This window comes from Triticum dicoccoides, chromosome 5B (genome assembly GCF_002162155.2).
Source record: "Triticum dicoccoides isolate Atlit2015 ecotype Zavitan chromosome 5B, WEW_v2.0, whole genome shotgun sequence".
NCBI classification, from domain to species: Eukaryota; Viridiplantae; Streptophyta; class Magnoliopsida; order Poales; family Poaceae; genus Triticum; species Triticum dicoccoides.
In genome coordinates this window covers 130,986,260-131,006,126 of record NC_041389.1, presented here as the reverse complement: position 1 = coordinate 131,006,126, position 19,867 = coordinate 130,986,260, and the positions used below count along the sequence as shown (strand labels likewise).

The following is a 19,867-nucleotide window of genomic DNA, read 5'->3' as shown; positions in this document are numbered from 1 at the left end:
CCCCACCTGAATATAAAGGGCTTGTTTTCACTTCATCATTCTAGGGATGTGCATGTGCAACATGTAATTCAATAGCAGCATGAGCTCAGTCATGGAAGTAGCAGCCACTTCAGGGGGGCCTGCAGCTAGCTGGCATGTCAGCTGGTCCATGCGCAGGGAAGCGCTGAAGCTGAACATGTTGATCAGATCCAGCATCTGATGTGTTTATCGAGTTGTTAAGTGTGTCTCGCCTATTAGTTAGCATTATTTTGCTAGGCCAGCCCTATTTGTGGCACAGCTGATGCATATGTTGTAAGCAGAAATCAGTTAAGCATATTCCATCGTATCGATATCTGCATATTTAGGAACAGAGTTACTCTAAGAACATGTGGTACGTTAGATACTACTATGTTTATTGCTGAAGTTCGACAAGCGCTGGTACCCAATTTAAAATCCATGTACATGAGAAGCCTGCACGGAACAAACAATTCCTAAATTTGGAAAATCTGAGAAGGCATGATTCAAGTAGGCTACACGGTATGGCAAAATTTGGAAGTACAATTGGAAGTAGAGAAGGAATAATAAGGTTACCAAAAACTGTTGCCTTTTCTATCATCCGTTGCTCATTTTTTCCTTGTTTTTCCTGTGCAACAGCTATTTGGGATTTACTGTACTTAAATAAGGTTAATTCTTATTTGATTGGTTTATGTCTGCACAAGTTAAGATCCATCTAAGTCCAAATATACATGTGTTTATTCTCGGCATACTTGGCTGTTATGTGATGTGAATGACTTTTCTTTCACCCAGTCACAGAAGGATCTATATGAAAAGCATCATAACACAGCTGATGGGCGAATCAGGATATGGTTTGGGTTGAGACAGATCATGAATGCGACAGATCGGTTACTGCTTGAAACAAGGGATGCTGCACAGGAACTGAATACTGGAATCCATATGGTATTAAAGTAGTTTATTTGTGCCGCAAAGTTTACCTTCTCTTTCTCCCCCCTCTCCCTTGCCCCTTCTGTGCACAAGCCGCGGATCCTTATTAATCTTCACAGGGATTACAATAGGATAGAATAATTTAAGTAAGAAAATCAGGCATTTTATCAAAGCAAAAAAAAGTCACTCACAAATGCATGCTTCTCTCCTTATAAATTGGAGCTTGGAACCATGGAACGACGAAATGTTTTATCTCGTTTCAGATATTGTTGTATCATTTAATTAATTTATTGAAATAAAACCTGGATGCTGTATTTAATGATGCTTGGAGGACTGCCTAGAGTTGTTTTTGAGTTGTGCATTTATATGGTTTGGGCTCCTAGAGAACTATCTTGCTAATTTAACTGAAATTCGTTCCAATGTGAGGAGCCGAACACAAAATGATTATACTATTTTACTATTCCAGTAGAAGTTTTTGCTCCGCTAACTGCTCTACATTGCTTATGCTTTTGCTTTATATTATTTTTGCAGCATATTGCGGAAATACCATATGAAAATCAGTTTGTAATGCGGATGAAGAAAATTGATCATGGGACAGTTACATATTTAGAGAAAATTGATTTTCTGAGGAGTAATTTGCTGGCTGCCCATTCTGTTTGGTTGAATGAGTCTGAGGTAAGTAAGCTTTTCCACAATCGAATGTTACCTTTCACGTTATGTACCCTGGTTGTGCTCTGAGAATGTATGGTAATTATGGAATACCATAACTTTAAATCTAGGTTAAACTGTATGGCTTTTAATTGTACAAAGGTTGCCCCAGTGTACATCCAATTATGCCAGCAGTCATCAGTGTACATAATCAGCATATAACATGTTGCAGCAGCTATATGCTTCTTTTTTCTATATGTTAATTTGTCTGTCTAAATTCTTTACTATGCACTGTCTACCTTCTGATATGCTTTGTGATACTGGAATGCAAAATATAACTTTGGCAAACTTTTCATTTGAGTTTCTCACTTGCAGATAAGTCATTTTTCAAACGCTGGTGTCAAGGTTTCTCATTGCCCAGCATCTGCCATGAGAATGTTGGGGTTTGCTCCTATTAGGGAAATGCTGGATTCTGGTGTTTGTGTCTCTCTCGGTACCGATGGAGCACCAAGCAATAACAGAATGAGCATTGGTCTGCTTAATAAACTATAATCACAGATGTTTTTACGAGTGTGTTTAGCTTTGCTCTTAGTTTTCTTCACCTATGTTGTTTGGCACCCAGCAGTAGCGAGGATTCTGTCAGAGTTTTGCATCTAATATTTTATATTAAATGCGCTCCGTAGTGATCCTAGGGCATATCCATTTGTTCTGTAAAGAAATAGGTGTGCCATATTTTTCTGTTATTATGTTCCTTGTCCAGTATCTATTGAATATGCATGGTTTTGATGATAGTTTTACAGATTCGATGCCTATTGTGGCTCACTCTATAATTTACAAGATTACCTTGTGCTGTACAGTTGATGAGATGTACCTAGCCTCCCTTATTAACAAAGGGCGTGAGGCCTATATCAGTGGTACAACAAACCCAACCGTGCTTCCTTCTGAGACTGTGCTGACGATGGCTACTATTAATGGTGCAAAAGCGGTTCTGTGGGATAATGAAATAGGCTCTCTGGAGGTCGGCAAAAAGGTGCTGCTGTTAGCTGCTAATTTTGTCATATGTGGTGCTTGAAAATACTGGTTTATGTATTCTTTTGAAACTGGATTTATGCCTACAGTTCAATCATATTAAATGAAAACCCATTATATTCTGTGCGGACATTCCAGATTATGATTTCCTAGTATAATCAAATGGTCTGGATCTATTGATTTCTTATTTATTTTAACTAATATCAGTATCTTGTTGACGCTTGAGGTTTTTTGTTGGTTTTGCAGGCGGACCTGATTGTGGTGAATCCATTTAAGTGGTCCATGCTTCCGTTACATGACTGGTATGCACCACTGCTATTTTTCTAAGAGCAAATTACTGCATTTTTGTATTGAGTTCACACTGAGTTTTATTTCAACTCATTAACCAAGTATCATTTGCGTGCAATCCCTGTCTTGAAGGTTGCAATAGCCATTGTTCATATTCTTAATGACGCATTGTTTATTCAAACTGTTTACATACAGGATTCTCATAATACGTGTAGCTTTGTTACTAAAATACTCCCTCCGTCCCAAAATTCTCATAATACAGGATTCTCATAAGACAAGAATTTTGGGACGGAGGGAGTATATTGCTAGCTCTGTAGCCTGCCTACAATGCAATACGTAAAGTTATTGAGCTTCAGCTCCCTATTATTGCACGAAAACAGAAGTACTACACATACTCAACATTACAATTTATTCTAAATAATACCCCCTCCGTCCCAAAATAAGTGTCTCAAGCTTAATACAACTTTAGTACAAAGTTGTATTAAGCTTGAGACACTTATTTTGGGACGGAGGGAGTATTTGACAATAAGAATCGAATTTAAAATCATGGTATTAACTTTTTCTGCTATGCAGCATTGCCAACACTGTTTATTGCATGCGGTCAGAAAATATCGAATCTGTTATGTGCAATGGCCAATGGATTATGAAGGATCAGAAGATTATGAATGTAAATGAGGTAATTTTCTCCTTATCTTTGCCTAATTAATATTGAGATGAAGGAAAAGAAGTACCTAGGTTGTTTCACTTTGCCAAAAGGCTAGGAAAGTTGTGCAAAGCTGCAGTTTCATTCCACATTTTCTCTGTAGATGCGACTCAGTTTGAAAGAATACTTCTTTATTTTCCTGGAATGGTACTCTGCATCTCCTTGCATACTTGTATTAACACACTGTGGTTTAGTTATTAATGCAATGGAGCAAGAGGCCCGTTTCATTAAAAAAAATCCAGTTAAAAAAACTCGTCGATAAAATTTATTATAGCTGAGGAGATTCGACAATCATGTTGTGCTTGCTCCTCAGCATATCACCAAGTAGTCGGTCTAGAAAAGAGCAACATTGGAATATTCATGCTCTGGAATAACTGCAAATTTGTAATGGTTGTGAAAATGGAAGTGGTAACCGCTTTCATCGCTAAAGATCATATGCTTTGCTCAAGCAATGTTTGAATCCCATAATCATAGCTAAGATACATCATTGATGGTGCTTCCGCTGTTTCTAATATACCTTGCTGTGGTCTAGGAGGAGGTAATTTCTTCAGCAGTAAAGAGAGCAACTGCCCTCCTAGTGCGAGCTGGCATCAACCTCCCTGAAAGGATGAACTACTTGTGATTTTATCATGCTAGTTCTTCTCCCCGAAACTTTCAGTCCAATGATCAAGCTGAATATGGAGCTCATGCATAACCTTTCGTGGGGTTATTCAATGCTTGTTCTTCTCCCTGAAACTGCTATTTTTGCACTTTAAGCGAGGTTAATTGCTCATTTGAGAAGGAATAAGTCGACGATTAATTTGGGTGGAGGACTAGCATGCATAATCTTCAATCCAATGACCAAACTGAAGATGGAGCTCAATCTTCAAGTGAAGAATCTCAAGCTCCATTGTAGGACCCTCAAGTCCAAGGTGGAACTCAAGCTCCAAGTGAAGAAAACAAGTTCCATGCATAATCTGAAGAGCACAAAACTACGCTGCTATTTTTCAGTCGCATGCAAAGGAAACTAGAGCCAATCGTGAAACACCTTGGTCCCAGAGATTTCTGATGTACGCCTTCTAAATTGTGACCTTCTAAACTCACCTTGGTCCCAGAGATTTCTGATGTACGCCTTCTAAATTGTGACCTTCTAAACTGTGACGGAGGGAGTAATTGAAATGCACAAATAAATAATCAGCTCTACATTAAGAAAGGGAAACACTTCCTATCTATAGTCTGATACTAGACCACCCGGCAACTGTCGATTCTATTAGAATTGCGCGGTTGTAGATATTACCTTATCCCGATGGCCGAGGAGCTAATCACCCGTGTAACAACTCCCTCCCTAAATCACTCGCTTGTATCTCGTCTTCCTTTCTCCCCTCGCCACGCAGGGAATCTTCGCCGTCGTGGCCACCAACCGCACCACCCCGGCCTCCCCGATCTCGGCGATCACCTGCTGCCTCCTTCTCACCTCTCGTGAAGCAGCACATCAACCTCATCGTGCTCTTCAGATCCGTTCGCCTGCTGCCTGCTGACTCCTAGATTCGTTTCCCCTAATCCTCCCCACCCTATCGTGCTCTCCACTTATGCGGCCTCCAGAATTTTCTCATGCAGGTGTGCCATCCCGACCTCGATTCGGTGCTTCACCAACTTAACCATCAGATGAATCGGCTGCCGGAGTCGGAACCAACGCCGACAGAACCTACAACGGCTTCCTACATTTTATATGTAAATTTCTGTAGGTTTTTCACTGCCAATAGCCCCCGATAATTTGCAGTTGCCATATTGCAATTTTGTTTGTAATTCATTGCCTGCCGACTGCCGAGTACTCATTGGTGTTTTGGTTCTCTGCCTGCCTAGTATGATTATCTTCACAGGCAATTTTGTTTTTTCCCTAGTTTCAGACAATTGTATGTAGACAGGCAATTGTGCTTATTCCCTAGTTTCAGACATCAGTGCCTGGAATTAAGATCAGAATTGTCGACAAAACAATCTTTCATCGCTTCCTGTTTATAGAGCATCCACAAATATGCTTGACAGTTGGCAACAGATTCCCCTTTCAAAATTTCATGCTTCCAACTAACACTAATATGGCAGTATGGCACCCATTGTACTGTTTTCTGGCTTCTTACTTGGATGCTTCTGTATTGTAATTATTTTGGGCGGACTAGAACAATACTTCCATGTTCAATAACAATTCAGTTTTGTGAAAGTTGGCGACACATAAACTGCATGTTAACCTGTGTACTAATCTGCGCTTCTGAATTCAGTTTTTATGCTTTCGCCCACACTAATAATGCACCATTTGCATCCGTTTCCAGCTTCATACCTTTGTGCTTCTACATTGTACTCATTTTGCTACAGTTCTCTAAAAAAATGCTTCTGTGCCTTCATCTCATAAGGACTACAATGGGTTCAGTTCATATGCCTTCCATACTACTTTATTTCGCTTCTAAATGTCATTTTTTATGTTGTAGCCATACACATCTTTTTCATAGTAATTCACCAAACATACCTTTGCTTCTATGCTTCCAAGTTCCAACCAAACCTGTCATTGGTTACTGTTTTGGTAAGCTTATGTATGCAACTTGTTTTTCTGCTGGTGTAGATAATGGATTGTTGTTCTATTCCTAGTGGAGGCTATTTCTGGCGTATGCGACAACTAAGATGGAGGTGACGGATGCGCCTTCCGGACATAATCGGAGCCTACAATGGGGAAGAGGGTGACGACGACCAAACTGAAGTTGAGGGAGAGATGCTGTTGCTAGAACATGTTTAAGCACACTATGAATTGTAGTTTCTATTTTTTGGAAATAAGTGTAGTCGAATGGAAAACTAGCATTGAGTGTTGGCAGGAAACAAATACTCCCTCCGTCCCAAAATTCTTGTCTTAGATTTGTCCAAATATGGATGTATCAAGTCATGTTTTAGTATTAGGTACATCCGTATCTAGACAAATGTAAGACAAGAATTTTGGGACGGAGGGAGTATATGTTAATGTTGTATTCCAGTGGATGGCAACTAAATTTCTGCATCATTGTAAACAAAATGTAGCCTTACAGGATGCAATTTTTTGTTAGAAAGAAATAAATCTAAATCTCGGTGGAAGCAAATTTTGCATCATGCTTAAACGTTGTACCAAAAAACTGCAAGCGTATCTCATGGAATCATATATGAAGGAATTATATAGGGAAGCTTGGTTTTTAGTCTTGGAAGCATGGCTTTTATATAATGGATACAAGTACAGAATTCCAAAGCACAATTGACATGTTTGGAAGCACGACTTTCTTATTATGGAACAAACTCGTAATAGAAAGGAAGCATTAATCCTGGTAAGGAAACTAGTGTACTATCGCCTCCTATGGAAGCGAACGTGATTATAGGGATCTGATTTGGATCTGGCGTGGAAATCAGAAGCATGTTTGGATGGTCATTAAGAGGTTAATTTGTTTTGTATAAACCTCCAAGGATGTGGGCCGGAATTTAAGGGAATACAGGTCCACCGGGAACCACTCAATAAATAAATGAAGCAAATCAGGAAAACTCATGCAGATATAAATTACAAATCGGACGACATCATGCTTCCAATCCAACGGCTTATGACTGGTCTGATAGGAAACAAAATATCAGTAGTCTGATTGCTAGTGGTGCCCTTGAAGAAAACGATCATCAGCTTCAAGCCTTGTACATTCTGTCACTACTTAATCTCTTGTCATACTAATAACTTCCACTGAATCAGAAACTTATTCTCATATCTAATCGGCGAAGTTGTTTGTCATAGTAAATGTGAAAAAGCAAAGCTTGTGCTTCCGAAGAGGTAGCCACTTATCTAAGGTCTGGACAACCCAAAGCATCTAAACACAGCACACGAATTGTGCTAGTAATTTTAAATTCCTTACTAATGAGGCCCTTGCAATGAATATTTACCTCGTGTCTCATTTTACCTCATGGCCTTTGTTCCGTTATCAAACGGAACCCGGGCGCGGTCCTCGCGAATATTGAATTTTTTTTTACGTCATAATCCTTTGAAAGACCGATGCAATTGTTCTATGCATTGACACCATTATCCTTCAAGAAACTAGACAATTCGTTGCCTCACAGGTACCCTAGGAGCTAGCCGAGCGTGAGGGAACCGAATCCGTGAAGGATGTGAGTGGTGACATCGTCTAACCCACGAGTCACACAACGAGCACGATAAGGAACTACCATCTTGCTATAAGCGGAAGAAGATGGAGGAGGCATCCTCCTCGACAGGCCATCTGTTGTCGAGCTAGATGCCCACCTCAGTGGTGAGCCCTCCCTCCGAGCTGCGGCGGAGAGTGAAGGAACGTCATCCTCATGCTCAAGCCTGATGATGAGGTGCACCACCAAGAAATCCAAGTCATTGAGGCAAAGGGGATCAATACATCACAAGTTCCTGATAGACTTGAAAGCATTGCGTCTGTCCCCCTCATGGCAGTGCTCCAACAAGAGGTTGGTGGCCGAAAGCTGCATGAAGCAGGAATAGTCTTAGGCGACATGGGAATGACTAAGGTGGATGGCGGTGGGCCGCGCCACCCACGCCTAGTCTTCGCCATTGTGCATGTTGCCCACCATCAGAGTTGGCGTTGGGGCCTCTTCAGCAGGAGCTCTAGCTCCTCAAGCTGGAGGAGCAACGGTAGAGGAAGAGGAAGAATGAGAGACCTAGGGGGGAGTACGCCATGCTGCCATTGTCATTTTTCTGTTGCTCTTGCGTGAGAAGAAGAAGATCAAAGTAAAACACAAGTAAACGAGCTAGGGTTATAACTGAGACTCCGACTCGTTACCTAGATACTCTAGGTGGAACCCAAGTGCAACCAGAGTAACAGATAGATACTCTGGCTCTGACCCGAGAGGGGTCATAGTAAAACTCGAACACTCCGACTACAAAAAGAACACGCTCCATAACCACAACTAGCTAGCCGGAGACTCCTGCTGAAATAGCTTGAAGACTCTGGTCGACTCAGAGTGACTCTTTTGCTGAGGCTTGGGATTTGGTTAGGCCTTTTGGCTTTTAGACTTAGGGCACAGGAAATGAGTATAACGATCAATGACATGAGATTTTTCTTTGCCTCCCAACGATCCCTCCTAATAGTGTGAGATCCCCAATACTCAAGAACAAAAAAAGAAAGGCTATGCAGGTTAGCCTTCACGATATCCTTCTTGAGCACTTGAATTTTTGTTTTGTGAGACATTGATTGAGAATACTATTTTTTTAGGGTTAATTATCCTTTTGCCCTCAGTGGTGTCCATGTGCTCAGTTTTGCCCTCAGATGCGAATTGTGCTCAGTTTTGCCCCTAGTCCGTGCGCACCGACTCGTTCCGTGAACTCTGCCGTCTCCGTCAGGTCAACCTTTTGACTCGGCCCTTACAGGTGGGACCAGGCGGCAGAAACGGCCAATTTTATTCAGACCGTTGCACGCGTGGCTTGTGGGACCCAGCAAAGAGCCGTTGAGCAGAGAGCCGTTGGCGGGTGTGCTATATAAGCGGGCGACAGCGGCGGTGACCACGGTGACAGAGAGCACGGCGGTGACCACGGCGAGAGAGAGAGCACGGCGGCGGGAAGCTAGCTGTGGAGGGCGTGGCGGTGGGAAGCTAGCAGTGGAGGGCGCGGCGGCGTTGAGATCCCCTTCGGCTCCGAGCTCCATGTCTTCCTCAAGCTCCCGCGCCACCTCGCGGATGCAGAGCCGGGCGCGTGTGGACATGCCTGTCTTCGTCTGTCCGCGGTGCCGGGCGGGCGTTGATCGAAGGGTTTCTCAGACACCGAGGAACCAGAATCGTCCGTTCTACGTGTGCAGCGAGAATGGGGTAAGAATCGGGGCAATTGCACCATTTTCGTCGTCGGGATGTTTGAGCAATGGGTTGATCTGTTTAGTGTTCATGCAGGTGACATGCTTCTTTCTTTGGGTCGATGCTCTGGCCAAGACTTTGATGAATGAACTGCAAGAAGATCATGAAGAATGGTTGCGCATGCTGCCACGAACGGCAGTGGCCACACCACGAGCTCCGGAAGAAGAGATGGATGGCGAAGCACGCACTGACAGAGAGCTAGCTATTGAGCTTAGGATGTTGAAGAAGAAGGCTAGGAAGCTTGAAGATCAAGCACTACCAATACCCATTTGCAAATACTTTTGGGCATTTGTAGGTATGGTAATCGCACTGGTTGTAATGTTGAAAATGTATGGAAAGGCATGAATTATGAAGGAATTTGTAATCTTGAAATTGTTTGAGAAATTCACCTAGTTTAAATGTTGGTTAAAGTTGTTTAAATGTTAAAACAAAAAGAGAAGAAGTGACCAACATTTAAATATGTTGGAAAAAAAGAGAAGAAATTAGGAATTCAGAAACTTTTGATCAATGAAATGCAGCTCTCTGCTCTGCCTTTCTGTCCGAAAAAAAGGTTGCTCTTGGGCCAAATTCAGAGCGTAGAGCCGAGTGCAGGCTAGACTAATGGGCCAACTGCATCCAATTAGGCCCATTCAGGGGTTTTCTTGCGTATTTTTTTGTTTTCTATTCTGATTTAATTTATGCAGTAAATCATAATGCTGAAACTTTTTGTGGAAACTAATTGAATTATTCCGGAGCCAAACAATTAAGGTTAGAGATTTTTTGGAGCTGTTAATTAATCCAATTCAAATACACCGTGATTTAAATCAAAGACCAAAATGTCATGGAAAATGTGCCTCAGCTCTGGTAGAGGTTTACGCCAGGTGCCAAAATAAATGAACATTTTTTAAGGGCATTACATTGAGGAAAACATAATATGTATAAAAAAATGAAGGGTGGAAAATGCACAAAAAATTGGTGCGGCTGGGGACTCGAACCCAGGACCGCGTGGGTTTGTGGTGTTTAGGGCTGCGCTGGTAACCGCTAGGACAGATGGGAAGACTTTGACATGGGTAGGGAAGGAAGGTATACATAGTGAGACTGTGAATTTTTTTTAAAAAAATAGTGAGACCGTGAATGTTTGCACACGCCTGAGAGTGGTTTCCCTTTGTTTTGCACTTAAATTTTGGAGGGTTGGAAGGTTGAAAATGTATGTTGCACTACCACATGATTTTGGTCAGAGTGGCACTTGGTTTAGGGTTAGAGTGGCACTTGGTTTAGGATTTAAAGGGAATAAATTTACATGTTAGTTCATGACTTTTTGTTTGAATGAAACAGAGGGCTTCTCACCCCCTACGATTTTCATTAATGAAAACCACAAGTACTTGAACTTCATGACTTGTTTAGGGAAGAAATGATAAGTTTGGGCACGGACATTTTTTAACACACATAATGCGATAGAACACACCGTACCATTACAATAACTTAGATAAGTTCACGGACAGTTCATGGACACATGACGAAACATGACACGACACGACATGACATAGAAAAGAAACAAAATAAAAAACCAAACATGACGAGCTTGACTCCGGGCTTGAACATCTTCATCTTGACCTCCTTCTTCCACCTTGGCCGCGCGCGCCCCTTCAACACCATCTTCATCTTCACACCTCCTCCTCGTCGTCGTAGGGAAGGGAGTGCATCTGGCCTGGAGCGGGGAAGATGCGCTCGTAGTTGGTGTAGATGTTGTAGATGGTGAAGAAGATGGCCTCGCAGCCGCACCAAAAGACTTGGCCGAGGAGCTCGCGCGCGTCAAATGGGTTGGTGAAGGTGACCGTGAGCAGTAGGAGGATGCCGCCGCGGTCACGAACCTCGTTGAGGGTGAACATCCTCGGCGAGCCCCGTGGGAGGTGGGCATAGCCGGCTCTGAGGAAGACGCGGGTGAGTTCGACGGAACCCCTCTACCTTGAAATAGCCCACACACGGAGCTCCCTCTCCACGAGCACGCCCGGTGGGTAGCGCAGCTCCGGCACCACAGGCGGACGGCGGAAGGTCGGCCCGTTGAACTGCATCTTCTTCACTTGGTCTCGCTTGGGGAGGGTTGGTCGCTTGGGTGTTTGAAGTTGGAGAGGATCGGATCTGGCTTGTGGATGGGAGAGGAAGAGAGGCACCCCATTTTATAGGCCTGTGGGTGGGAGAGGAAGAGAGAAAGGATGAGAACGGTGCGTGCGTGAATCCGGACGCGTGTGTGTATCCGTTACGTTTTGCACATTTAAATTTTTGCACGAAAACGATGCATCTTTGACTGGGCAGTGCATGTGAACCGCTGCCCTGAACCACTGCCCTGAACCACCTAACTCGCCTCGCTAGCCTAGCTCGCCTAGCTCGCCTAGCGCGCCTCGCTCGCCTCACTCGCATGCATGCACGTCGCCGCCTCCCACGCATGCGCAAACCCACGTAGCCGCCTCCATGCATGCAAGGCCTGGAAAGGCTGAGACGGGCTATTTACTGCGATCTCAGGCCCAGATAACGAGACGGCCCAACGGTCCATCCAGCGCGTCCGATATTTGTTAAAAAAACAATCTCCCAGCCAATCAGATTGCATCTCGCGGATCGCCCCCCTCCTCCCCGCAGATTTCTTCTAGAAGGGTTAGATCGACGACCCTTGATCACCGCTAGGGTTAGATGAACGGTCCTTATTCAGCGCTAGGGTTAGCGGGGTTTGGGAGGGGTTTGGAGCAGTCAAAGCTATGTTTGACCAGATTTCAAATGAGCATAATAAATTAAATAAAAATCAGAAAAATGAAAAACCTGCGCACATAGTCTTCTTATGTCATATACTAACGATTTAAGTTGATAAACAAGCTTTACATACATTTAAATGATAAGTTCATGTGTATTGTATGATATCTCGAGTATCTCAAACTCTCTTGTATGAAGTGAAGAGAAGTGTTTTGGGGAAATGAACGTGAAAATTTCAAAAAACTCACCACAGCTTCATTTTGGAGTGACTAAGAAGGATCCAGGCTTAGTTTTTCATTTTGATGTTTTACACTTGTTTAAATCTTGGTCAAAGTTAAGTTTGACCAGAATTCAAATGAGCAAAACAAATTTAAAAAAAAATCAAAAAATGAAAAAACCAGCGCACATAGTCTGTACATATAGAATATATGTGTAGGAAAGTTATTTGGCTGATTTAGATAAGGTCGAAAAAAACCTTGCTTAGAAATGAGGCCGTTTACCCTACCTTTGGACCCCTCTTTTTAGCACATTTTTCATGAAAATTTCAAAAACCTCACCACAACTTCATTTTGGATTGACTAAGAAGTATCCAGGCTTAGTTTTTCATTTTGATATTTTAGACTTGCTTAAATCTTGGTCAAAGTTAGGTTTGACCAGAATTTAAATGAGCAAAACAAAATTCAAAAAAATCAAAAAAAGGAAAAACCATGTGCTCATTCAAACATCATCCAACAGATATTTAAACATCATGTCAAACATACTTCTAACATAGGTCCAACATCATCCAACAGAAATACAACATGTCAAGTGATAAATATTTCATAATACAACATCATTCCTTATTCATAATGTTTCATAATTGTTCATAGATAGCGTTGGGGCTTCTGTCTGTTCCTTGAGCTTCTTGCCATCACTTTGCTCCTTGTGCATCTTGTGCTCATTGTTTCTTCTCTTCTTCTCTTGGTTGTCGGTACCTTGCGCGTCTTCTTCAAACCTACCATAGAGCTGTGCAAAACATAAAGGGTCCAAACATAAACGGTAATGAGATCGTGTCAAGTGATAGATGTACAGTAGTATTTGACCCTTGCAAGATTTACATACCTAGCAGAACTCACAACAACAGAAGGTTGGTCACCATTTGGAGCCTCACTTGGATCACCATGATCACCATTTAGAGCCTCACTTGGATCACCATTTGGAGCCTCACTTGGATCATCATTTGGAGCTTCACTTGGATCACCATGATCACCATTTAGAGTCTCACTTGGATCATCATTTGGAGCCTCACTTGAATCATTATTTGGAGGATATTTTGGATCATCGTCAAAATCATGCGGCTGTTGACCATCATCATTTGGAACCTCGTCAAAATCCTCATCTGATGCAACCGGCTGTTGACCATTATTTTCATCATCTGTTGAGGCAACCGGCTGTTGACCAACATTTTCATCATCTGTTGAGGCAACCGGCTGCTGACCAACATTTTCATCGAAGCCTTCATCGAAACTCTCTCCGAACGCTGGATCTACTGTGTTATCACAATACTTACCAAAATGACCAGACCCACCACATCTTGTGCACTTATGCTTCCTCGCTCCAAGTCCAGCTCCTTCGCTGCGAGGTCTTATTCGACTCTTCCTTGGTCTACCTGCTGCTCTCTTCAGAACTGGAGCGCAAAGCTTGAATCCAGGGTCCACCATGTCCCATTGTTGTTTTCCCTCCATAGCAGGCAAGGCATAAGCATATGTGGCTTTGAACCTTGCAACAGAGTAGTAATCATGCACATACTGCTGTATGTTCCCTGCTGGACCTGGGAGAGAAGTGATGAAAAACAAGGCATGAATGCATGGCAACCCAGTTATCTGCCATTGCCTACAACTGCAAGTTCTAGCTTCTAAATCCACTCGATATCTCCATTCCCTCTTCTCTTTATCCAAATATGATATCTCTGTTGTGGTACCCGAGCAAAGCGTCATGTTCATTTCCAAGCCTATTGTCTTCTGCTTCAGTTCATTCATCACGGCAGGGATGATAATGTGGCCCATGAATTTTGCCTCGGCTATTCCTGCACGATAATGAAATTTCTGCATGTATTCTATCCTTATCCTGTCAAGCAAATCCACCACATAATGACCCTTTAGTTTCCGGATCATTGAGTTGAAAGACTCTGCTAGATTATTGTGCACATAGTCAACTTTGCTCACTTCACTGAATTGGCTTCTGGCCCATAACTTGGAGTGGTGTGTTTCCAAGTATTCTTTCACTTTGGGATTCATGTATAACTGCCTCAAGTGGTAGTTGTGCTTCTTCACACTGCATGTCAAAGATGCTGGCCATAAATTGTCGGTATACACCTTTCCTTTGAATTTCTTCATGAAATTTGCAGCAAGGTGACGCATGCATTCCCTATGCTCTACTCCAGGGAACACATTGTCCACGGCCACTTCTAAACCTTTGCAGGCATCTGTATGAATGACCAACCCATTGGGATGTGCAATAGCCCGGCGGAGATTATGCAAAAACCAAGTCCAGCTCTCCTCAGACTCTGTCTCCAGCACACCATAGGCAACTGGAAATACAAAACTATGTGCATCAACTGCACAAGCTGCTACTAACTGTCCTTTAAATCTTCTTGTGAGAAAAGTGGCATCAATAGCCAAATAAGGCCTGCAGCCTGCCAAAAAACCCCGGCGACAAGCCTCAAAGTAGACAAAAACCCTTCTAAAGCATTCCTTGGTCTTTGTCACTCCCCTGAATGTGTACTCCACGGTGTGGTGATCAATATCTACAATACTACCTGGGCTTGTCCTCTCCACTTCACCTTTGAATGAATACAACAATTGAAAACTTTCCTGCCAGTTACCATAAATAAAATCCATAACATGTTGTTTACCATTGAACAACCTCATGTATGGTAAATCTATCTTGAACTTATCTTTGATGTTCTTCTGCAATTCCTTTGGACCCACTTGCTGGTTTTCTTTCACCCACTTTTTTACTTCTTCTGCCACCCATCTTGACTTGGCTCTACTGATTGTATCCTTCCTAAGGGTTGATTCCTGGCATGTGTGCTTAAAAGGATTCACTTTGACCTGAACATTAGTGCTATTCCGTATTTTAGCTGCAAGCAGCCTCCATGGACAACCCTTAGTCGGACAGTGCACTCTGTAACGTACTTGATCGCTCTTGTCAACTTTGAAAGTACGTTCTACCTTGATGCAGTATGTCACAAGTGCATTTCTACACTCATTCATGGATGCAAAAACTGTACCTTCTTCCATTTGAGGGTTCAAAGGGTCCCATTCAACAGCTGCAAGGTCTTCGTCCTCACCCATCGCGTCATCATCCACACGGACTGCATTGTGAGCCTCATCTTGGTTTTCAGCCCGAGGTGCCCGTCGTAAATTCTGAATAACATCAGAATATAACTTCTCTTCATCAATCCCAGAATTGTAGCCATCAGGCTCCACTTCAAGGGGGACCCTACTGCTGTTGCCCACACTTGTCGAGCCACCACGTCGCCGTGCACCAACTGAACTGTTCTGGCTAGAGATGCCATTACGACGACTTGATTCTCCCTGAGATGTTGCACCCGCCATCCTAGGTCCAAATGTCTGCTCAAGCACATCAACTTGCAGCCTCACATGAAAATTATCTTTCTCTTTATGCCTAACAAACATGATAGCTAGCTCTTCATCATTACTAATTGTCACCCAATTCTTTTCCCCATCATAGTATTTGTATACCACTTCATCAAGCAAACCCCAAGGATATTGGCTACAAATTACCTCCCCAAATTGTCTGAAACTCCAATTACTAGCCATTGGCAACCGATAATCAAAACCCCCTTGGTATTTCTTCTTATCCTTTGCATCGAACATGTACCGGTCCCTTCTAATGTGCACCATGAAAGCAAACCGCAACTCCATCCTAACCGGCAAAAAACAGAGACGCAATCAGCACACTAATTGGGCAAACCTACTCGAATCGAGTGTTCAAATGCACAACTAAGCTCAATCTAAACAAGAGGCGAGACTTACCCCCCGGGAACCCAGTCGTGGACGCGGCGGATCTCCGGCCTGATGCCTGCCTCGCCAAATACTCCGGGGTCGCCGCTGCTCACCATTTCGCCCTAGGGTTCTTCCTCCTAGTTCAAATAGCTCCAGCAGCCCCCCACCTTTGAGCGCTCCGGCCGGGCGCACGAAAGGAGGCCACGCCGCGAATCGAGCAGGTGGCGGGCGCCCCACCCGTGGCGTCGCAGGAAGGTGGTGGGCGTCACAATGAGCCGTGGAGCGTAGGCGCAGGGAGGTAGCGGCGGAGCAGGCCGTGCAACTGGTGGCGGGGCAGGTGCTGGCCGCGGCGCAGGTGGCGGCGGCGGCGCGGGAAGCCGGCCGGGCGGATGAGTGTGAGCTAGAATGATTTGGGGATTTAGTTGCAGGGGCCTACATGTCAGCTCCGGACCCACGTCCACGCGGTCCCACGTGTAAGCTCCGGACCCACAACTACTAACGCCGGCGGACGGAATGGACTCAAATATGGCTGTTTGGCCTCGTCGTAGTTGCTGTGCTCGGACTAGGGGCAAAACTGAGGACAATTTGCATCTGAGGGCAAAACTGAGCACATGGACACCACTGAGGGCAAAAGGATAATTAACCCTTTTTTTTATGAGAAATCAAGATGGCGTGGAGAGGAAAAAACCAACATACAAGGGACCGGAAGGAGGTGAGGCGAATGTATCAACTCCCCTTAAAAATAGAGGATCACTATTGAGGCCGTAATATTTTGTTCATTTTTTTTTTTGGCGTCCTGCTTTCCAAACAGCTGAAGGTAGCAAATACGTTAATTGCCTAAAAAAGGAGTCTTTCATGCATCCTTCCATTTCCTGCCCCTGGCCTATATATACAAACGCATGCGTCTCTCCAATTAATCGTCCCCTTGCAAGTTCATCCCTCAATAAACAAATAGAAGACTAAATAAATAGATTGAACTATCAAATAGTTCATCTCTTTAGATCCTGTCACCATGAAGGGGCGCAACTGTAATCCTGCTTTGCCTCTCGGCATTGCTGTTCTTGTGCTAATCCTAGCATCCATCTCCCCGGCTTCTTCGCAGCAGCAAGTCAGCTTCAACATCGGTGGCGGCGCGGCCAAAAAGCCGAGCTCCGGTGGTGGCGCGGGAGCCGGAGGCGGCGACAGCTTTGACCAGTTCATCGCCAAGAACGTCGAGCACTTTGCCGTCACCGAGCAGATCTACGCTAGCAAGGCCAAGGCCAGCGGCGGCAAGGTGCTCGACGCGGAGCTGGCGGCGGCCGAGGCCGGCACGGTGAGGTATGTAGTGAGCCCTGACGGCAAGGGAAATTTCAAGACCATCACCGATGCGATCAAGGCCGTGCCGGAGAAGAACAAGAAGAGGACCATCCTCGACATCAAGCCCGGCACCTACAAGTATACATCTCGGTCGATCCCAATAGATGTTGATCAAATTATAAGTTTGCGATTTTGATCAGATTGCAAAGGGAAAATGCAGGGAGAAGCTGACAATCCCGATGTGGAAGCCGTTCATCACGTTTGTGGGCAACCCGAAGAACCCGCCGGTCATCACGTGGGACGACACGGCAGGGACGCGCGGCAAGGACGGCAAACCCCTCGGCACCCTCGCCAGCGCCACCGTCGCCGTCGAGGCCGACTACTTCTCGGCCTCCGGCGTCGTATTCAAGGTCAACTAATCACCATCTTTTAGGGGAAATTAATCTGATCCTATCTATGCAACTGCGAACAAAATTGAGTTGCTTTCGGGGAATGTATGCAAACAAAATCTTATCGAAGAGTTTTTTTTGTTTTGTTTTTGCATGCATGCATATCCATCAAGTTGCGGACCATGGAAAAAATTGTTAGGCCTATCTGAGCCAAGCATTTAGGCCCATACAATATTCTTATAGGGAGATACGCGCGTACAGCTTCTAAGAGCCCATGAATTTGGTCGCTATATTTGGAACATTTATGTATTTGTCTAAAGAAACAAAACACTTACATATTCCTGTAAACATTGATCTTATGAAATTATGAGATTTTTGCTTAAGCGGCCTGCTCTTCATGGCAGAACCACGCACCATTGGCAAAGGCGGGCCAAGAGGGCGGGCAAGCGGTGGCGCTGCGGTTGTTCGGCACCAAGGCCGCCTTCTACAACTGCACCATTGACGGCGGGCAGGACACGCTCTACGACCACAAGGGCCTCCACTACTTTAAGAATTGCATCATCCGAGGGAGCGTCGACTTCATCTTCGGCTTCGGGAGGTCCCTCTACACGGTAATTAACTAACCAAACATCTACACTACATTCACACATGTACCTAGGTGAGGTAGGCAATGATATTTGATGCATTTTGTTATGGTGACACCCACGCGCATGCATGCGTGCAGGACTGCACGATCATGTCGGTGACGACGGAGATTGCGGTGCTGACGGCACAGCAGCGGAGCAAGGCCATCGACGATAAGGACGCCATCGAGAGCGGGTTCTCGTTCGTGCGGTGCAAGATCTTCGGACTGGGCCAGATCTACCTGGGGAGGGCGTGGGGGGACTCGTCGCGGGTGGTCTACTCCTTCACAGACATGAGCAAGGAGGTGGTGCCCGTCGGCTGGGACAAATGGAAGGTCGAGAAGCCAGATCGGTAACCACCGCACGTGTTTCCTCTCGCTTCATTTGGCCTCACCATTTTACATCGCACAAGTTAACCGACGGGCACGGCTGGTGATGATGGTTGCTGCAGGAAGGGTGGTGTATTCTACGGGGAGTACAAGTGCAGCGGGCCCGGGGCCATGTCCAACGAGAGGATCGGGTGGGCGCGGGTGCTCGACGACGCGCAGGCGAGGCCCTTCACCGGCTCGCACTTCGTCTACGGCAACTCCTGGATCCTACCCCCGCCCAAAAGCAACTTCTAGGTTGCTCAAAAATGCAACTACTAGCTAGCCCATTTGTCAGTAACTCGTGTATCCGAGATCTCCACTTGTTTTTGAGCTTACACGGCGATAGCGAAAGCCTGTATAATTGACTTTAAGGAAGGTTTGTAATAAATTGTGTAAGAGCATCTTCAACAGATGATTTAATATAGGGCAAATGCCCAAAAAACTGATTTTTAAGGCATTTGGACAGAAAAGACAGCTCCAGCGGTTGATACGTGCAACAAATATGCACTGGCCATGGGGCTGCTGAATAGACTGAAGCCATGCGCAAACTGTCACGCTGAAATTTTCGACCATCGCACCCGCCACTATGCCGCAATTGCTGTCGACGGGATCTCGACCGCCGCCGCCATGAGTCCGCTGTGCACACCTGTCTCAGCCAACAGATGGGATCTTCGCGGAACAGCAGCTTACGGCGGTGATAAAATTCTTCGGAAAATATGGCTGGGGATTTCGATATCTATAGGGAATTATGGCGGTGGAATCAGGTCAAGGCGGTGTAAGTGGCCCCACAAGGCCAGGTGGCGCGCGCTCCCCAAGGGCACGCAGGGCGGTTGTGTGGGCCCTTGGCTTCTTGTCTCGATCTCTACGAAGCTTCCCGTCTTTCTTGTTGCTCAAAAAATCGTATTAAATCGGTAAGTGGTTTTGACCTCCGTATATATTGATTTCTTATGAAGTTAAAACAAGTAGAAAACAATAACTCAGACAGTGCACTAAATTAATAGGTTAGTACAAAAATAATAAT

General features: G+C 44.6%; 2 protein-coding genes across 6 annotated transcripts in view; both read left to right on the top strand.

The window, feature by feature from the left end:
* LOC119307803 (5-methylthioadenosine/S-adenosylhomocysteine deaminase-like) overlaps positions 1 to 6,434 on the top strand; it is a 9,599-nt gene extending 3,165 nt beyond the window's left edge. The window contains exons 4-11 of one of the 5 annotated variants that reach the window (XM_037583886.1): positions 787 to 936; positions 1,453 to 1,596; positions 1,945 to 2,101; positions 2,427 to 2,599; positions 2,845 to 2,900; positions 3,460 to 3,562; positions 4,122 to 5,299; positions 6,180 to 6,434. In XM_037583886.1, the coding sequence (XP_037439783.1) occupies positions 787 to 936; positions 1,453 to 1,596; positions 1,945 to 2,101; positions 2,427 to 2,599; positions 2,845 to 2,900; positions 3,460 to 3,562; positions 4,122 to 4,211 (873 nt within the window). In that variant the 3' untranslated portion in view covers positions 4,212 to 5,299; positions 6,180 to 6,434. Of the gene's footprint in view, positions 1 to 786; positions 937 to 1,452; positions 1,597 to 1,944; positions 2,102 to 2,426; positions 2,600 to 2,844; positions 2,901 to 3,459; positions 3,563 to 4,121; positions 5,310 to 6,179 lie in introns of all 5 variants that reach the window. The other 4 variants (XM_037583887.1, XM_037583885.1, XM_037583884.1 and 1 more) reach the window with 4 other exon arrangements.
* Positions 6,435 to 17,103: 10,669 nt separating this feature from the next.
* On the top strand, positions 17,104 to 19,292 carry LOC119305285 (putative pectinesterase 63). The gene is made up of 5 exons (XM_037581853.1): positions 17,104 to 17,604; positions 17,687 to 17,876; positions 18,260 to 18,466; positions 18,580 to 18,830; positions 18,930 to 19,292. Exons 1-5 carry the CDS (start codon positions 17,183 to 17,185, stop codon positions 19,099 to 19,101), a joined length of 1,242 nt encoding a protein of 413 aa, XP_037437750.1. The 5' UTR covers positions 17,104 to 17,182; the 3' UTR covers positions 19,102 to 19,292.
* Positions 19,293 to 19,867: the final 575 nt, after the last annotated feature.

Bases quoted from the DNA above. Each gene is read 5' to 3' on its own strand.
- LOC119305285 (XM_037581853.1), top strand. From the start codon at position 17,183: ATGAAGGGGCGCAACTGTAATCCTGCTTTGCCTCTCGGCATTGCTGTT. The intron at 17,605-17,686 runs GTATACATCTCG...GGGAAAATGCAG, and splicing joins ATCAAGCCCGGCACCTACAA to GGAGAAGCTGACAATCCCGA. The intron at 18,467-18,579 runs GTAATTAACTAA...GCATGCGTGCAG, and splicing joins TCGGGAGGTCCCTCTACACG to GACTGCACGATCATGTCGGT.